This window comes from Oncorhynchus gorbuscha, unplaced genomic scaffold (genome assembly GCF_021184085.1).
Source record: "Oncorhynchus gorbuscha isolate QuinsamMale2020 ecotype Even-year unplaced genomic scaffold, OgorEven_v1.0 Un_scaffold_7216, whole genome shotgun sequence".
Lineage (NCBI taxonomy): Eukaryota > Metazoa > Chordata > Actinopteri > Salmoniformes > Salmonidae > Oncorhynchus > Oncorhynchus gorbuscha.
In genome coordinates, this window is record NW_025750651.1 from 1 (window position 1) to 18283 (window position 18283).

The following is an 18283-nucleotide window of genomic DNA, read 5'->3' on the forward strand; positions in this document are numbered from 1 at the left end:
TACCCAGTACTAGATAGGTATACCTAATAAAGTGGCCGGTGAGTGTACAGTAATGTCAAATCTGAAAACATGGTCTGGAAAAGTGGTACATGGGACCATAGAAACAGTGTCTGATAAAGAATAATGATGAAACATTACATCCATAGATAATGTCGTCCAATTGTGTTATGCAGGTGAATGAGGACCCAAAAGCGACTTGGCGAAAACAGAGTCTTTAATCCAGTAAAGGAAATATGCAATACTCCTAGACAAATCGGAGCGGTAAATAAAGCATAAAAAACAATTCCACTCGTAATGACGAGAACAGACTGGAGACTCGATCATAAACTGTAGGTTGCCTCGGGAAGGCACTTGACCGTAGCAGACTCAGACACCTGCTCACCACGCAGCATCTGAGGGAAACACGACACGACAGGGCGATACAAAGACACAGCACGGTGAACAATATACAAGGATCCGACAGGACAGAAACGGAAAACAAGGGGAGAAATAGGGACTCTAATCAGGGGAAAAGATAGGGAACAGGAGTGGAAAGACTAAATGATTGATTAGGGGAATAGGAACAGCTGGGAGCAGGAACGGAACGATAGAGAGAAGAGAGAGAGGGAGGGAGAGAGAAAAAGGGAACGAACCTAAAAAGACCAGCAGGGGGAAAACGAACAGAAGGAAAAGCAAAATGACAAGACAATATAAGACAAAACATGACAGTACCCCCCACTCACCGAGCGCCTCCTGGCGCACTCGAGGAGGAATCCTGGCGGCAACGGAGGAAATCATCAATCAGTGAACGGTCCAGCACGTCCCGAGACGGAACCCAACTCCTCTCCTCAGGACCGTAACCCTCCCAATCCACTAAGTATTGGTGACCCCGTCCCCGAGAAAGCATGTCCATGATCCTACGTACCTTGTAAATAGGTGCGCTCTCGACAAGGACGGGAGGGGGAGGGAAGACGAACGGGGGTGCGAAGAAAGGGCTTGACACAGGAGACATGGAAGACAGGATGGACGCGACGAAGATGTCGCGGAAGAAGCAGTCGCACAGCGACAGGATTGACGACCTGGGAGACACGGAACGGACCAATGAACCGCGGAGTCAACTTACGAGAAGCTGTCGTAAGAGGAAGGTTGCCAGTGGAAAGCCACACTCTCTGGCCGCAACAATACCTTGGACTCTTAATCCTACGTTTATTGGCGGCTCTCACAGTCTGTGCCCTGTAACGGCAAAGTGCAGACCTCACCCTCCTCCAGGTGCGCTCACAACGTTGGACAAACGCTTGAGCGGAGGGAACGCTGGACTCGGCAAGCTGGGATGAGAACAGAGGAGGCTGGTAACCCAGACTACTCTGAAACGGAGATAACCCGGTAGCAGACGAAGGAAGCGAGTTGTGAGCGTATTCTGCCCAGGGGAGCTGTTCTGCCCAAGACGCAGGGTTTCTGAAAGAAAGGCTGCGTACTATGCGACCAATCGTCTGATTGGCCCTCTCTGCTTGACCGTTAGACTGGGGATGAAACCCGGAAGAGAGACTGACGGACGCACCAATCAAACGACAGAACTCCCTCCAAAACTGTGACGTGAATTGCGGGCCTCTGTCTGAAACGGCGTCTAACGGGAGGCCATGAATTCTGAACACATTCTCGATGATGATTTGTGCCGTCTCCTTAGCGGAAGGAAGTTTAGCAAGGGGAATGAAATGTGCTGCCTTAGAGAACCTATCGACAACCGTAAGAATCACAGTCTTCCCCGCAGACAAAGGCAGACCGGTAATGAAGTCTAGGGCGATGTGAGACCACGGTCGAGAAGGAATGGGAAGCGGTCTGAGACGACCGGCAGGAGGAGAGTTACCTGACTTAGTCTGCGCGCAGTCCGAACAAGCAGCCACGAAACGACGCGTGTCACGCTCCTGAGTCGGCCACCAAAAGCGCTGGCGAATCGAAGCAAGAGTGCCTCGAACGCCGGGATGACCAGCTAACTTGGCAGAGTGAGCCCACTGAAGAACAGCCAGACGAGTAGAAACAGGAACGAAAAGAAGGTTACTAGGACAAGCGCGCGGCGATGCAGTGTGCGTGAGTGCTTGCTTAACCTGTCTTTCAATTCCCAGACTGTCAACCCGACAACACGCCCATAAGGAAGAATCCCCTCGGGATCAGTAGAAGCCACAGAAGAACTAAAAAAGACGGGATAAGGCATCAGGCTTGGTGTTCTTGCTACCCGGACGGTAAGAAATCACAAACTCGAAACGAGCGAAAAACAATGCCCAACGAGCTTGACGAGCATTAAGTCGTTTGGCAGAACGGATGTACTCAAGGTTCTTATGGTCCGTCCAAACGACAAAAGGAACGGTCGCCCCCTCCAACCACTGTCGCCATTCGCCTAGGGCTAAGCGGATGGCGAGCAGTTCGCGGTTACCCACATCATAGTTGCGTTCAGATGGCGACAGGCGATGAGAAAAATAAGCGCAAGGATGAACCTTATCGTCAGACTGGAAGCGCTGGGATAGAATGTCTCCCACGCCTACCTCTGAAGCGTCAACCTCGACAATGAATTGTCTAGTGACGTCAGGAGTAACGAGGATAGGAGCGGACGTAAAACGTTCTTTTAGAAGATCAAAAGCTCCCTGGGCGGAACCGGACCACTTAAAACACGTCTTGACAGAAGTAAGAGCTGTGAGAGGGGCAGCAACTTGACCGAAATTACGAATGAAACGCCGATAGAAATTAGCGAAACCTAGAAAGCGCTGCAACTCGACACGTGACCTTGGAACGGGCCAATCACTGACAGCTTGGACCTTAGCGGAATCCATCTGAATGCCTTCAGCGGAAATAACGGAACCGAGAAAAGTAACGGAGGAGACATGAAAAGAGCACTTCTCAGCCTTCACGTAGAGACAATTCTCTAAAAGGCGCTGGAGAACACGTCGAACGTGCTGAACATGAATCTCGAGTGACGGTGAAAAAATCAGGATATCGTCAAGGTAGACAAAAACAAAGATGTTCAGCTTGTGTCTCTCAGAACATCATTAACTAATGCCTGAAAAACAGCTGGCGCATTGGCGAGACCAAACGGCAGAACCCGGTACTCAAAATGCCCTAACGGAGTGTTAAACGCCGTTTTCCACTCGTCCCCCTCTCTGATGCGCACGAGATGGTAAGCGTTACGAAGGTCCAACTTAGTAAAGCACCTGGCTCCCTGCAGAATCTCGAAGGCTGATGACATAAGGGGAAGCGGATAACGATTCTTAACCGTTATGTCATTCAGCCCTCGATAATCCACGCAGGGGCGCAGAGTACCGTCCTTTTCTTAACAAAAAAACCCCGCCCCGGCCGGAGAGGAAGAAGGCACTATGGTACCGGCGTCAAGAGACACAGACAAATAATCCTCGAGAGCCTTACGTTTGGGAGCCGACAGAGAGTATAGTCTACCCCGAGGAGGAGTGGTCCCCGGAAGGAGATCAATACTACAATCATACGACCGTTGAGGAGGAAGGGAGTTGGCTCGGGACCGACTGAAGACCGTGCGCAGATCATGATATTCCTCCGGCACTCCTGTCAAATCGCCAGGTTCCTCCTGAGAAGTGGGGACAGAAGAAATGGGAGGGATGGCAGACATTAAACACTTCACATGACAAGAAACTTTCCAGGATAGGATAGAATTACTAGACCAATTAATAGAAGGATTATGACATACTAGCCAGGGATGACCCAAAACAACAGGTGTAAAAGGTGAACGAAAAATCAAAAAAGAAATAGTCTCACTGTGGTTACCAGATACTGTGAGGGTTAAAGGTAGTGTCTCAAATCTGATACTGGGAAGATGACTACCATCTAAGGCGAACATGGGCGTATGCTTGTCTAACTGTCTGAAAGGAATGTCATGTTTCCGAGCCCATGCTTCGTCCATGAAACAACCCTCAGCCCCAGAGTCTATCAAGGCACTGCATGTAGCACCGAACCGGTCCAGCGTAGATGGACCGACATAGTAGTACAGGATCTAGATGGAGAGACCTGAGTAGTAGCGCTCACCAGTAGCCCTCCGCTTACTGATGAGCTCTGGCTTTTACTGGACATGAATTGACAAAATGTCCATCAAATCCGCAATAGAGGCACAGGCGGTTGGTGATCCTCCGTTCCCTCTCCTTAGTCGAGATGCGAATACCTCCCAGCTGCATGGGCTCAGTCTCTGAGCCAGAGGAGGGAGATGGTTGCGATGCGGAGCAGGGAAACACCGTTGACGCGAGCTCTCTTCCACGAGCTTGGTGACGAAGATCTACCCGTCATTCTATGCGGATGGCGAGAGCAATCAAAGAGTCCACACTGGAAGGAACCTCCCGGGAGAGAATCTCATCTTTAACCACTGCGTGGAGTCCCTCCAGAAAACGAGCGAGCAGCGCCGGCTCGTTCCAGTCACTAGAGGCAGCAAGAGTGCGAAACTCTATAGAGTAATCCGTTATGGATCGATCACCTTGGCATAGGGAAGCCAGGGCCCTAGAAGCCTCCCTACCAAAAACTGAACGGTCAAAAACCCGAATCATCTCCTCTTTAAAGTTCTGGTAATTGTTAGAACAATCAGCCCTTGCCTCCCAGATAGCTGTGCCCCACTCTCGAGCCCGGCCAGTAAGGAGTGATATGACGTAAGCAACCCGAGCTCTCTCTCTAGAGTATGTGTTGGGTTGGAGAGAGAACACAATATCACACTGGGTGAGAAAGGGGCGGCACTCCGTGGGCTGCCCGGAGTAACAAGGTGGGTTATTAACCCTAGGTTCCGGAGGCTCGGCAGACCAGGAAGTAACAGGTGGCACGAGACGAAGACTCTGGAACTGTCCAGAGAGGTCGGAAACCTGAGCGGCCAGGTTCTCCACGGCATGACGAGCAGCAGACAATTCCTGCTCGTGTCTGCCGAGCATGGCTCCTTGGATCTCGACGGCAGTGTTACGAGCGTCTGTAGTCGCTGGGTCCATTCTTTGGTCGGATCCTTCTGTTATGCAGGTGAATGAGGACCCAAAAGCGACTTGGCGAAAACAGAGTCTTTAATCCAGTAAAGGAAATATGCAATACTCCTAGACAAATCGGAGCGGTAAATAAAGCATAAAAAACAATTCCACTCGTAATGACGAGAACAGACTGGAGACTCGATCATAAACTGTAGGTTGCCTCGGGAAGGCACTTGACCGTAGCAGACTCAGACACCTGCTCACCACGCAGCATCTGAGGGAAACACGACACGACAGGGCGATACAAAGACACAGCACGGTGAACAATATACAAGGATCCGACAGGACAGAAACGGAAAACAAGGGGAGAAATAGGGACTCTAATCAGGGGAAAAGATAGGGAACAGGAGTGGAAAGACTAAATGATTGATTAGGGGAATAGGAACAGCTGGGAGCAGGAATGGAACGATAGAGAGAAGAGAGAGAGGGAGGGAGAGAGAAAAAAGGGAACGAACCTAAAAAGACCAGCAGGGGGAAAACGAACAGAAGGAAAAGCAAAATGACAAGACAATATAAGACAAAACATGACAAATTGGTTCATGTTCCACGGTAATTGGTGTCAATGGATCTCGTTATCCTAATACTTTCATGATCTACACATGGAATGTTGTTAGTCAGTTTCCATAAAACTATGCATTAAGAGTAATGCAAAAGTCACTTATCATTTTGAGCAGTTGTATCAATTGATAGTTAGATCATTGTAATGAAATGAATAGACAGACATCTTAGATGTAATGTGTGAATTGATAGTTAGATCATTGAAATGAATAGACAGTCATTTCAGATGTAATGTGTGAATTGATAGTTAGATCATTGAAATGAATAGACAGTCATCTCAGATGTAATGTGTGAATTGCATTTTGAAATGGTAAAACTTTGATGTTTAGTTGTGCCATTTTGAACAGGTGATTTTAGTTCAATGAACAAATGATCTTATCTTTATGTGTATTTTATCCAAGCAATTGGAAAAAGTGTTAGAGTTTTGACAAATTTGCATTTTGATCATTGGCTGTAAGTTTTGTGTCTAGAGTTGTGAAAAATGACACCAAGGTCCCGAAATTAGTGCCAAAGTGATTGTAAAAAACTGTAATTCCACTGACAAATACAGCAAATAGTCATTGACTAGTTCTCTGACGAGATCGCTTGAAATTCCTCTCAAATGGAACAGTTTATTTTCACAATGGTGCACTTTCACCAAAGAAACACACAACAAATGATAAAAACCCCACCATGAATTGATTTTCTAGCTGAGTTGGTATATTCACATTGACCAATCTGTTCATCAGATCACATTCAGAGACATTGTTTCTAATAAAATCAAAGCATATGTGTAGGAATGACGTCCTGTAATCTGCAGATGTCTGCAGGACACATCAGCGTCCATGTTGCTTGTAAACACATGAAAGCAGTGGGTTCAGACTAAGCACATATCAGATTGACACAACAGCATTGGAAATATCATTTGATTTAGAGCATCGACTGCATCGGCAGTTAGAGAGTCAAGCAGCAGCTTGACAATGTATTGCCTTATCTTCCCCGGTACTTCCTGTAAGCAGACAGAGAACAGCCCAGTATACAGTAACGTGAGGCTACGGGGGAAGGAGAAAATCATTGGGCGTAGCTTAAGTATCCAGGGAGCAAATGAATATGCAACAATCATCATTGGAAAGTGTGTGAGTCATTACCTGAGTAATGACTAGGAGGTCAGGACCAGTAGAAAGATCAACTCACACACATTGAGATCTTCTCTCTCTCTCTCTCTCTCTCTCTGTCAACCTGTGTTCCAGTCCTGTGTTCATTCATTCCCTAGATGGGCCCTGGTCAACAATAGAACACTAGGGCATAGGTTGCCCTTTGAGACCGGCTCTATATGTGTTCTAGAGTCATTTTCACATTGCACAAGGATCTTTCACTGATTGTTAGGAGTCATTACTTTCACTGGATGAGACCTGTCACCCTTATCTAATTAAAAATCCTTTTGCCTTAATGATTTCTTTAAGCCAACGTGCTTTTGCATATTGATATCACAACACTGAGACATTGTGTAGGGGATATATACTGTATATTAATAAATTCTCTGCATGGGGGATGCTTTTCTCAATGATTATATTCATATATTCAAATGTTACTTTTTTCTCCACAATGCATTGGGGTTGCCAGATTGGTTCTTATTTTGTGGCCATCCACAGGTTTGCTCATATGTTTTACTCATTGCTCACTGAAGACATTCATTTCAATAGACAATGTAGTGATTGAAAACCACTGTGGTGTTCTTCCAGGTCCGTACTAAATGAGCTGGACACAGTGGGAACACAGAGAGGCTGTAGGTGGAGCAGAGAGCTGGACACAGTGTGAACACAGAGAGGCTGTAGGTGGAGCAGAGAGCTGGACACAGTGGGAACACAGAGAGGCTGTAGGTGGAGCAGAGAGCTGGACACAGTGGGAACACAGAGAGGCTGTAGGTGGAGCAGAGAGCTGGACACAGTGGGAACACAGAGAGGCTGTAGGCGGAGCAGAGAGCTGGACACAGTCTGAACTCAGAGAGGCTGTAGGTGGAGCAGAGAGCTGGACACAGTGTGAACACAGAGAGGCTGTAGGTGGAGCAGAGAGCTGGACACAGTGTGAACACAGAGAGGCTGTAGGCGGAGCAGAGAGCTGGACACAGTGTGAACACAGAGAGGCTGTAGGTGGAGCAGAGAGCTGGACACAGTGTGAACTCAGAGAGGCTGTAGGTGGAGCAGAGAGCTGGACACAGTGTGAACACAGAGAGGCTGTAGGTGGAGCAGAGAGCTGGACACAGTGGGAACACAGAGAGGCTGTAGGTGGAGCAGAGAGCTGGACACAGTGTGAACACAGAGAGGCTGTAGGTGGAGCAGAGAGCTGGACACAGTGGGAACACAGAGAGGCTGTAGGTGGAGCAGAGAGCTGGACGGCGTTGGAGCCAACCGTAACAGGCGGTGGGAGGAGTTTAGAGAAAAACGTTACAAAAGATGTCAGAGGGTGGAATTCACTTTTCACTTTTCATTTTTTAAATTTATGAGCACATTTTTGTATGGTCTGCATCTTTGAAGTAGACTACTGACACTTGAAGGTAGCTTTAATGATTATACAATCTTGGTTTGGTCATTCATAATTTAAAATGTTTAATAAATGTATTCAATTTATTAATACATTAATTTATGAATAAATTAAATTATATCTAATTACATTGGATTTGAATCAGTTTTAGCAGTGGTGTAAAGTACTTTAGTAAAAATACTTTAAAGTGCTACTTTAGTAAGTTAGTTTTTTTGGAGTATCTGTAATTTACTTTACTATTGTCATAGTTGTTGAATGGAGGAGGCGTGATATTTACATTTACATTTAAGTCATTTAGCAGACGCTCTTATCCAGAGCGACTTACGAAAACATGTTACTTTTAATAAAGACGGACACTAAACAAACTACCCAAAATAACAAACCGAACGTGAAGCTATAATCTAAATGTACAGACAACTAGACATAGACAACAACCCACGAATTACCCAACGAATATGACTGCCTAAATATGGTTCCCAATCAGAGACAACGATAAACAGCTGCCTCTAATTGAGAACCACTCTAGACAACCATAGAGATACATAACACCTAGACTAGTTAACATAGACATACAAAACCCCTAGACAACTGTTTATAATTTTGGCAACTTTTACTACACTACATTCATAAACAAAATAATGTACTTTTTACTCCATACATTTCCCTGATACACAAAGGTACTCGTTACATTTTGACAGGAACATGGTCCAATTCACACACTTATCAAGAGAACATCCCTGGTCATCCCTACTGCCTCTGATCTGGCGGACTCACTAAACACACATGCTTTGTTTGTAAATGATGTCTTGGAGTGTTGAAGTGTTGGAGTGTTGGAGTGTTGGAGTGTTGAAGTGTTGGAGTGTTGGAGTGTTGGAGTGTTAGAGTGTTAGAGTGTTGGAGTGTTGGAGTGTTGGAGTGTTGGAGTGTGCCCCTGTCTATCCGGCAATACAATAAAAAAAACAATAAATTGTTCTGTCTGTTTTGCTTAATATAATGAATTTGAAATCATTTATACTTTTACTTTTACTTTTGATACTTAAGTATATTTAAAACCAAATATTTTTTTACTTTTACACAAGTAATATTTTACTGGGTGACTTTCACTTTTACTAGAGTCATTTTCTATGAAGTTATCTTGACTTTTACTACAGTATTACTATTGAGTACTTTTTCCACCACTGAGTTTTAGCCAGTTCTATTGGATGCTGTTGTAAATGGTGTGTTTCCTGTTTTACAGAGCCTCTCCTGGATGACTTTCTGCTGACATACCTGGTATTCATGTCAACCAGTGATCTGTGTCAGGCTCTCCTGGGACAATATCCTTTTACTTCAGGCTGTGGTGGTCACCTGTAGAATATAGTACACCACCCTAACCTCTAGACTACAGAACCTTACCTCTAAACTACAGTACACCACCCTTACCTCTAGACTACAGTACCTTACCTCTAGACTACAGTACACCACCCTTACCTCTAGACTACAGGACCTTACCTCTAAATGACAGTACACCACCCTTACCTCTAGACTACAGTACCTTACCTCTAGACGACAGTACACCACCCTTACCTCTAGACTACAGGACCTTACCTCTAGACTACAGTACCTTACCTCTAGACTACAGTATCTTACCTCTAGACTACAGTACCTTACCTCAAGACTACAGTATACCACTCTTACCTCTAAACTACAGTACCTTACCTCCAGACTACATTACACAGCCCTTACCTCTAGACTACAGTATACGACCCTTACCTCTAGACTACAGTACCTTACCTCTAGACTACAGTACCTTACCTCTAGACTGCAGTACCTTACCTCTAGACTACATTACCTTACCTCTACACTACAGTATATCACCCTTACATTTAGACTACAGTACCTCACCTCTAGACTACAGTACCTTACCTCTAGACTACAGTACCTTACATCTAGACTACAGTACCTCACCTCTAGACTACAGTACCTTACATCTAGACTACAGTACCTTACCTCTAGACTACAGTACCTTACCTCTAGACTACAGTACCTTACCTCTAGACTACAGTACCTTACCTCTAGACTACAGTACCTTACCTCTAGACTACAGTACCTTACCTCTAGACTACAGTATACCACCCTTACATTTAGACTACAGTACACAGCCCTTACCTCTAGACCTCAGTTTACCACCCTTACCTCTAGACTACAGTACCTCACCTCTAGACTACAGTACCTTACCTCCAGACTACATTACACAGCCCTTACTTCTAGACTACAGTATACCACCATTACCTCTAGACTACAGTACCTCACCTCTAGACTACAGTACCTTACCTTACCTCTAGACTACAGTACACAACCCTTACATCTAGGCTACAGTATCTTACCTCTAGACTACAGTATCTCACCTCTAGACTACAGTACCAAACCTGTAGGCTACAGTACAGTACACAACCCTTACCTCTAGACTACAGTATCTCACCTCTAGACTACAGTACCAAACCTGTAGGCTACAGTACAGTACACAACCCTTACCTCTAGACTACAGTACCTTACATCTAAACTACAGTAGCTTACCTCTAGACTACAGTACCTCACCTCTAGACTACAGTACACCACCCACCTCTAAAGTTACTGACTGTACCACACACACACACACACACACACACACACACACACACACACACACACACACACACACACACACACACACACACACACACACACACACACACACACACACACACACACACACACACACACAGACACACACCTCACCCTTAAACCCACTACACACATACACCTCCAACTTGGAACAATTAAAAATAGCGGTGTTGATCCTGTTGGCCTAGCTAATGTCAATACACACAAAGCCTACTGAGAGTCCTCTCTCCTGCTGTGCTGATGCCTTAACTCACAAAGCCCACCTATTGTTCAAAGAGACACCACCGGGGGAAAGAGGAAGGGAAGGAGGTTCTGGACAGGAAACGTCAGGTCCTGCACCTGGTGACACAGTGGACAACACTGTACAGGGACTTCCTACGAGAAGACGAGCATGTTAAACTCTTCATGAAGGTATGCTGGAGCGAGGGAGGAGAAGAAGAAGGGTTATTATAGCCTGTTTCCAGATCTGTTTGTGCTTTCTTTCAAACTCCTCTAGTCATAAATAAGGAGTTGGCAAGACAAATGTGGGGCCAGGCTAAGGATATGGGACAGTGAGATGACCCTAAAATAAGTGATATCATGATGATACGGGAGGGTGAAAACAGACATTATAGATGTCTTTGTGTTTCAGACATTGTATCGTTTCCTCCTGGATGACCTGTATGAGTATCCAACTCTAGAGAAGGAGCAGAAGGACCTGCAGAAACTCCTGCGGCTGCATCGCAGACAGTGAGTGGCCATAGAAATTGAATAATAGAATAATATGATGAATTAGTTACACTACATGACCAAAAGTATGTGGACATCTACTCGTCGAACATCTCATTACAGAATCATGGGCATTAAAATGTAGTTGCCCCCCCCCCATTTGCTGCTACAAAAGCCTCCAGGCTTTCCACTAGATGTCGGAACATAGCTGCGGGGACTTGCTTCCACTCAGCCACACGATCATTAGTGAGGTCGGGCACTGATGTTGAGCAATTAGGCCTGGCTCACAGTCGGCGTTCCAATTCTTCTGAAAGGTGTTCGATGGGTTGAAGTCAGGGCTCTGTGCAGGCCAGTCAAGTTCTTCCACACCGATCTCGACAAACCATTTCTGTTTGGACCTCGCTTCGTGCAGGGGGGCATTGTCATGTTGAAACAGGAAAGGGCCTTCCCCAAATTGTTGCCACAAAATTGGAAGCATAGTATTGTCTAGAATGTCATTCTATAATGTAGCGTTAAGATTATCCTTCATTGGAACTAAGTGGCCTAGCCTGAACCATGGAAAACAGCCCCAGACCATTATTCGTCCTCCACCAAACTTTACAGTTGACACTATGCATTCGGGCAGGTAGCGTTCTCCTGGAATCTGCCAAATCCAGATTAGTCTGTCGAACTGCCAGATGGTGAAGCTTGATTCATCACTCCAGAGAACGTGTTTCCACTTCTCCAGAGTCCAATGGCGGTGAGCTTTTCACCACTCCAGCCGATGTTTGGCATTATACATGGTGATGTTAGGCTTGTGTGCAGCTGCTTGGCCATGATAACCCATTTCATGAAGCTCCCGACGACCAGTTCTTGTGCTGACATTGCTTCCAGAGGCAGTTCGGAACTCAGTGGTGAGGGTTGCATTCGAGGATAGACAATTTTTAAGAGCTACTGTCATGGCCATCGAAAGAAGTAGACCAAAGTGCAGCGTGGTGAGCGTACATTTTCCTTTTATTTAAATGTCGCCAACAAACAAAGAAACAGCCCTTAAGCTTCACGGTTATGTGCCACTAACAAAAGTCAACTTCCCACAATGACAGAAGGGAAAAAGGCTGCCTAAGTAAGATTCCCAATCAGAGACAACGATAGACAGCTGTCCCTGATTGAGACCATACCCGGCCAAAACATAAATACAAAAACATATAAAACAGAACATAGAATGCCCACCCAAATCACACCCTGACCAAACCAAATAGAGACATAAAAAGGCTCTCTAAGGTCAGGGGCGTGACAGCTACGCGTTCTGTGAGGTTGTGTGGCCTACCACTTCGCGGCTGAGCCGTTGTTGCTCCTAGATGTTTCCACTTCACAAAAACAGCAAGTAATTGCAAGCAAGTCAACAGCAGTTGACCAGGGCAGCTCTAGCAGGGCACACATTTGAACTAACTGACTTGTTAGCATGGTGGCATCCTATGACGGCCCCACGTTGAGCTCTTCAGTAAGGTCATTCTACTGCCAGTGTTTGTCTATAGAAATGGCTGTGTGCTCAATTTTATACACTTGTCAGCAACAGGTGAGGCTGAAATAGCTGAATGCACTAATTTCAAGGGTGTATTTACGTGTAATGTGTGCGTGGATTATTTCTCCTAAGTGTGTATTCCAAACATGTAGCTGGTAAACAGGAAATGTGACTTTGTGTGCATGTCAAATGGCACCCTTTTCCCTGTATAGTGCACTAATTCTGACCAAAGCCCTATAGGCCTATCAACCTACTCCCTATTGGCCTGTAAAGGGGTTGTGTTGTTGTACTGTTTGGAGAGTGTGTTGTACTGTTTGGGGCTGCGTTGTTGTACTGTTTGGGGCTGTTTTGTTGTGCTGTTTGGGGCTGCGTTGTTGTACTGTTTGGGGCTGTGTTGTTGTGCTGTTTGGGGCTGTGTTGTTGTACTGTTTGGGGCTGCGTTGTTGCCCTGTTTGGGGCTGTGTTGTTGTACTGTATCGGGCTATGTTGTTGTACTGTTTGGGGCTGTGTTGTTGTGCTGTTTGGGGCTGCGTTGTTGTACTGTATCGGGCTATGTTGTTGTACTGTTTGGGGCTGTGTTGTTGTGCTGTTTGGGGCTGTGTTGTTATCCTGTTTGGGGCTGTGTTGTTGTCATGTTTGGGGCTGTGTTGTTGTCATGTTTGGGGCTGTGTTGTTGTCCCGTGTGGGGCTGTGTTGTTGTCCCTGTTTGGGGCTGTGTTGTTGTCCCTGTTTGGGTCTGTGTTGTTGTCCCTGTTTGGGGCTGTGTTGTTGTCCCTGTTTGGGGATGCGTTGTTGGACTGTTTGGGGCTGCGTTGTTGGACTGTTTGGGGCTGCGTTGTTGTACTGTTTGGGGCTATGTTGTTGTACTGTTTGGGGCTGTGTTGTTGTGCTGTTTGGGGCTGTGTTGTTGTGCTGTTTGGGGCTGTGTTGTTATCCTGTTTGGGGCTGTGTTGTTGTCCCGTTTGGAGCTGTGTTGTTGTTCAATTTGGGGCTGTGTTGTTGTCCAATTTGGGGCTGTGTTGTTGTGCTGTTTGGGGCTGTGTTGTTGTCCCTGTTTGGGGATGTGTTGTTGCGCTGTTTGGAGCTGTGTTGTTGTCCCTGTTTGGAGCTGTGTTGTTGTCCCTGTTTGGGGCTGTGTTGTTGTCCCTGTTTGGAGCTTTGTTGTTGTCCCTGTTTGGGGCTGTGTTGTTGTCCCTGTTTGGGGCTGTGTTGTCCCTGTTTGGGGCTGTGTTGTTGTGCTGTTTGAGGCTGTGTTGTTATCCTGTTTGGGGCTGTGTTGTTGTGCTGTTTGGGGCTGTGTTGTTATCCTGTTTGGGGCTGTGTTGTTGTCATGTTTGGAGCTGTGTTGTTGTCATGTTTGGGGCTGTGTTGTTGTCCCATGTGGGGCTGTGTTGTTGTCCAATTTGGGGCTGTGTTGTTGTCCCTGTTTGGGGCTGTGTTGTTGTCCCTGTTTGGGGCTGTGTTGTTGTCCCTGTTTGGGGCTGTGTTGTTGTCCCTGTTTGGGGTTGTGTTGTTGTCCCTGTTTGGGGCTGTGTTGTTGTCCCTGTTTGGGGCTGTGTTGTTGTCCCTGTTTGGGGCTGTGTTGTTGTCCCTGTTTGGGGCTGCGTTGTTGGACTGTTTGGGGCTGCGTTGTTGGACTGTTTGGGGCTGTGTTGTTGTGCTGTTTGGGGCTGTGTTGTTATCCTGTTTGGGGCTGTGTTGTTGTACTGTTTGGGGCTGTGTTGTTGTGCTGTTTGGGGCTGTGTTGTTGTGCTGTTTGGAGCTGTGTTGTTGTCCCTGTTTGGGGCTGTGTTGTTGTCGCTGTTTGGAGCTGTGTTGTTGTCCCTGTTTGGAGCTGTGTTGTTGTCCCTGTTTGGGGCTGTGTTGTTGTCCCTGTTTGGAGCTGTGTTGTTGTCATGTTTGGGGCTGTGTTGTTGTCCTGTTTGGGACTGTGTCGTTGTCCCGTGTGGGGCTGTGTTGTTGTCCAATTTGGGGCTGTGTTGTTGTCCCTGTTTGGGGCTGTGTTGTTGTCCCTGTTTGGGGCTGCGTTGTTGTACTGTTTGGGGCTGTGTTGTTGTACTGTTTGGGGCTGTGTTGTTGTGCTGTTTGGGGCTGTGTTGTTGTGCTGTTTGGGGCTGTGTTGTTATCCTGTTTGGGGCTGAGTTGTTATCCTGTTTGGGGCTGTGTTGTTGTACTGTTTGGGGCTGTGTTGTTATCCTGTTTGGGGCTGTGTTGTTGTGCTGTTTGGAGCTGTGTTGTTGTCCCTGTTTGGGGCTGTGTTGTTGTCGCTGTTTGGAGCTGTGTTGTTGTCCCTGTTTGGAGCTGTGTTGTTGTCCCTGTTTGGGGCTGTGTTGTTGTCCCTGTTTGGAGCTGTGTTGTTGTCATGTTTGGGGCTGTGTTGTTGTCCTGTTTGGGACTGTGTCGTTGTCCCGTGTGGGGCTGTGTTGTTGTCCAATTTGGGGCTGTGTTGTTGTCCCTGTTTGGGGATGTGTTGTTGTCCCTGTTTGGGGCTGCGTTGTTGTACTGTTTGTGGCTATGTTGTTGTGCTGTTTGGGGCTGTGTTGTTGTCCCGTTTGGGGCTGTGTTGTTGTCCAATTTGGAGCTGTGTTATTGCCCCTGTTTGGAGCTTTGTTGTTGTCCCTGTTTGGGGCTGTGTTGTTGTCCCTGTTTGGGGCTGTGTTGTTGTCCCTGTTTGGGGCTGTGTTGTTGTCCCTGTTTGGAGCTGTGTTGTTGTCCCTGTTTGGGGCTGTGTTGTTGTGCTGTTTGGGGCTGTGTTGTTGTCCCTGTTTTGGGCTGTGTTGTTGTCCCTGTTTGGGGCTGTGTTGTTGTCCTGTTTGGGACTGTGTCGTTGTCCCGTTGGGGTATGTGTTGTTGTGCTGTTTGGGTCCCTGAGTTCCTCTGTCTCAGGGGTCTAAGACATTTAGGAAGAATATCTGGGAAAGCACAAGCTGTGACAGAGAGGCCTGTTCCATTTCTACTGTTGGTCCTCTTATTGCAAATAGCGTTGAGGATTCCTTCCTGGTTAACAAACGCACACATCCAAGAACCCCCAGAATATAGAACATGGTGTCCATCGAGTGGGACACATCTCATGTCAACCCTCCTCCCTTCCTTCTCCTCACCTACTCCCTCCCAACCAAATTCACATAGAAATGTGAGTTATAGATCTGTTATTATAATTGAAAGCAAGTCTAAGGGGTGGTAAATCATTTCTATGCTTCCCGTTCATGAGATTAGTTTTCGCGTCTTACTTTCGGTTTTGTACACCAGCTTCAAACAGCTGAAAATATAATCTTTTTGGTTATTGAAATGTATTTCACAACGATTTAGATGGTAAAATTATTCTCTACACTATACATCGCTTCTTTTGTCACATAAACTGAAATTAGGGAAACTATTTGAATGTTAGCAACCAGGAAATGGTGGACCTTTCTACATATTGCACCTTTAATCAGGACCTTGACTCATGTCACCTAACCTTGACTAATCTAGTTGATTGATGTAAAATCACAGTACTGCCAGGTTACTAGTTGATTGATGTAAAATCACAGTACTGTCAGGTTACTAGTTGATTGATGTAAAATCATAGTACTACCAGGTTACTAGTTGATTGATGTAAAATCACAGTACTACCAGGTTACTAGTTGATTGATGTAAAATCATAGTACTACCAGGTTACTAGTTGATTGATGTAAAATCACAGTACTACCAGGTTACTAGTTGATTGAAACGGTTCAAAACAAGTGTGTGTATTTTTATTTTTTGTCATTCTTGTCTCATGGTCTAATTGTTTGATTTTGTTTCTCTCTCCAGTACATTGGAGGAGTATTCACCCTACAGAAAGGTAAGAGGCCAAACTACATGAGATTTTTTATTTATTTTTATTTCACCTTTATTTAAACAGGTAGGCAAGTTGAGAACAAGTTCTCATTTACAATTGCGACCTGGGTGAGTATGAGTATTCACCCCACAGAAGGGTAAGAGGCCAAACTACATGAGATGAGTATTCACCCCACAGAAAGGTAAGAGGCCAAACTACATGAGATGAGTATTCACCCCACAGAAGGGTAAGAGGCCAAACTACATGAGATGAGTATTCACCCCACAGAAAGGTAAGAGGCCAAACTATATGAGATGAGTATTCACCCCACAGAAGGGTAAGAGGCCAAACTATATGAGATGAGTATTCACCCCACAGAAGGGTAAGAGGCCAAACTATATGAGATGAGTATTCACCCCACAGAAGGGTAAGAGGCCAAACTACATGAGATGAGTATTCACCCCACAGAAGGGTAAGAGGCCAAACTACATGAGATGAGTATTCACCCCACAGAAGGGTAAGAGGCCAAACTATATGAGATGAGTATTCACCCCACAGAAGGGTAAGAGGCCAAACTACATGAGATGAGTATTCACCCCACAGAAGGGTAAGAGGCCAAACTACATGAGATGAGTATTCACCCCACAGAAGGGTAAGAGGCCAAACTATATGAGATGAGTATTCACCCCACAGAAGGGTAAGAGGCCAAACTACATGAGATGAGTATTCACCCCACAGAAGGGTAAGAGGCCAAACTACATGAGATGAGTATTCACCCCACAGAAGGGTAAGAGGCCAAACTATATGAGATGAGTATTCACCCCACAGAAGGGTAAGAGGCCAAACTATATGAGATGAGTATTCACCCCACAGAAGGGTAAGAGGCCAAACTATATGAGATGAGTATTCACCCCACAGAAGGGTAAGAGGCCAAACTACATGAGATGAGTATTCACCCCACAGAAGGGTAAGAGGCCAAACGACATGAGATGAGTATTCACCCCACAGAAAGGTAAGAGGCCAAACTATATGAGATGAGTATTCACCCCACAGAAGGGTAAGAGGCCAAACTACATGAGACGAGTATTCACCCCACAGAAAGGTAAGAGGCCAAACAACATGAGATGAGTATTCACCCTACAGAAAGGTAAGAGGCCAAACTACATGAGATGAGTATTCACACTACAGAAAGGTAAGAGGCCAAACTATATGAGATGAGTATTCACCCCACAGAAAGGTAAGAGGCCAAACTGCATGAGAGGTAATGGAGCTATTATATGACTCACAGGAGGCTGCTGAGGGGAGGACAGCGAATGGAATAGCATCAAACACATGGAAACCATGGAAACCATGGAAACCATGTGTTGGGTGTTTTTTATTTTTTATTTTATTTCACCTCTATTTAACCAGGTAGGCTAGTTGAGAACAAGTTCTCATTTACAACTGCGACCTGGCCAAGATAAAGCAAACTGTGCGACACAAACAACAACACAGAGTTACACATGGAATAAACAAGTGTACAGTCAATAACACAATATAAAAAAGCAAGTCTATATTCAGTGTGTG

The 18283-nt window shown here is 45.8% G+C and overlaps 1 protein-coding gene across 1 annotated transcript; it reads left to right on the plus strand.

The window, feature by feature from the left end:
• Window positions 1-6324: 6324 nt before the first annotated feature.
• Window positions 6325-18064, plus strand: LOC124029668 (rap guanine nucleotide exchange factor 5-like). Its single transcript, XM_046341302.1, has 5 exons — window positions 6325-6379; window positions 9256-9382; window positions 10973-11120; window positions 11341-11438; window positions 16711-18064. Exons 1-5 carry the CDS (start codon window positions 6325-6327, stop codon window positions 16760-16762), a joined length of 480 nt encoding a protein of 159 aa, XP_046197258.1. The 3' UTR covers window positions 16763-18064.
• Window positions 18065-18283: the final 219 nt, after the last annotated feature.

Excerpts from the sequence above, each read along its gene's own strand:
- LOC124029668 (XM_046341302.1), top strand. The coding sequence starts at position 6,325 with ATGACGTCCTGTAATCTGCAGATGTCTGCAGGACACATCAGCGTCCAT. Across the intron at positions 9,383-10,972 it reads TGTCAGGCTCTCCTGGGACA|CTATTGTTCAAAGAGACACC; the intron begins ATATCCTTTTAC and ends CACAAAGCCCAC. Across the intron at positions 11,121-11,340 it reads ATGTTAAACTCTTCATGAAG|ACATTGTATCGTTTCCTCCT; the intron begins GTATGCTGGAGC and ends TTTGTGTTTCAG.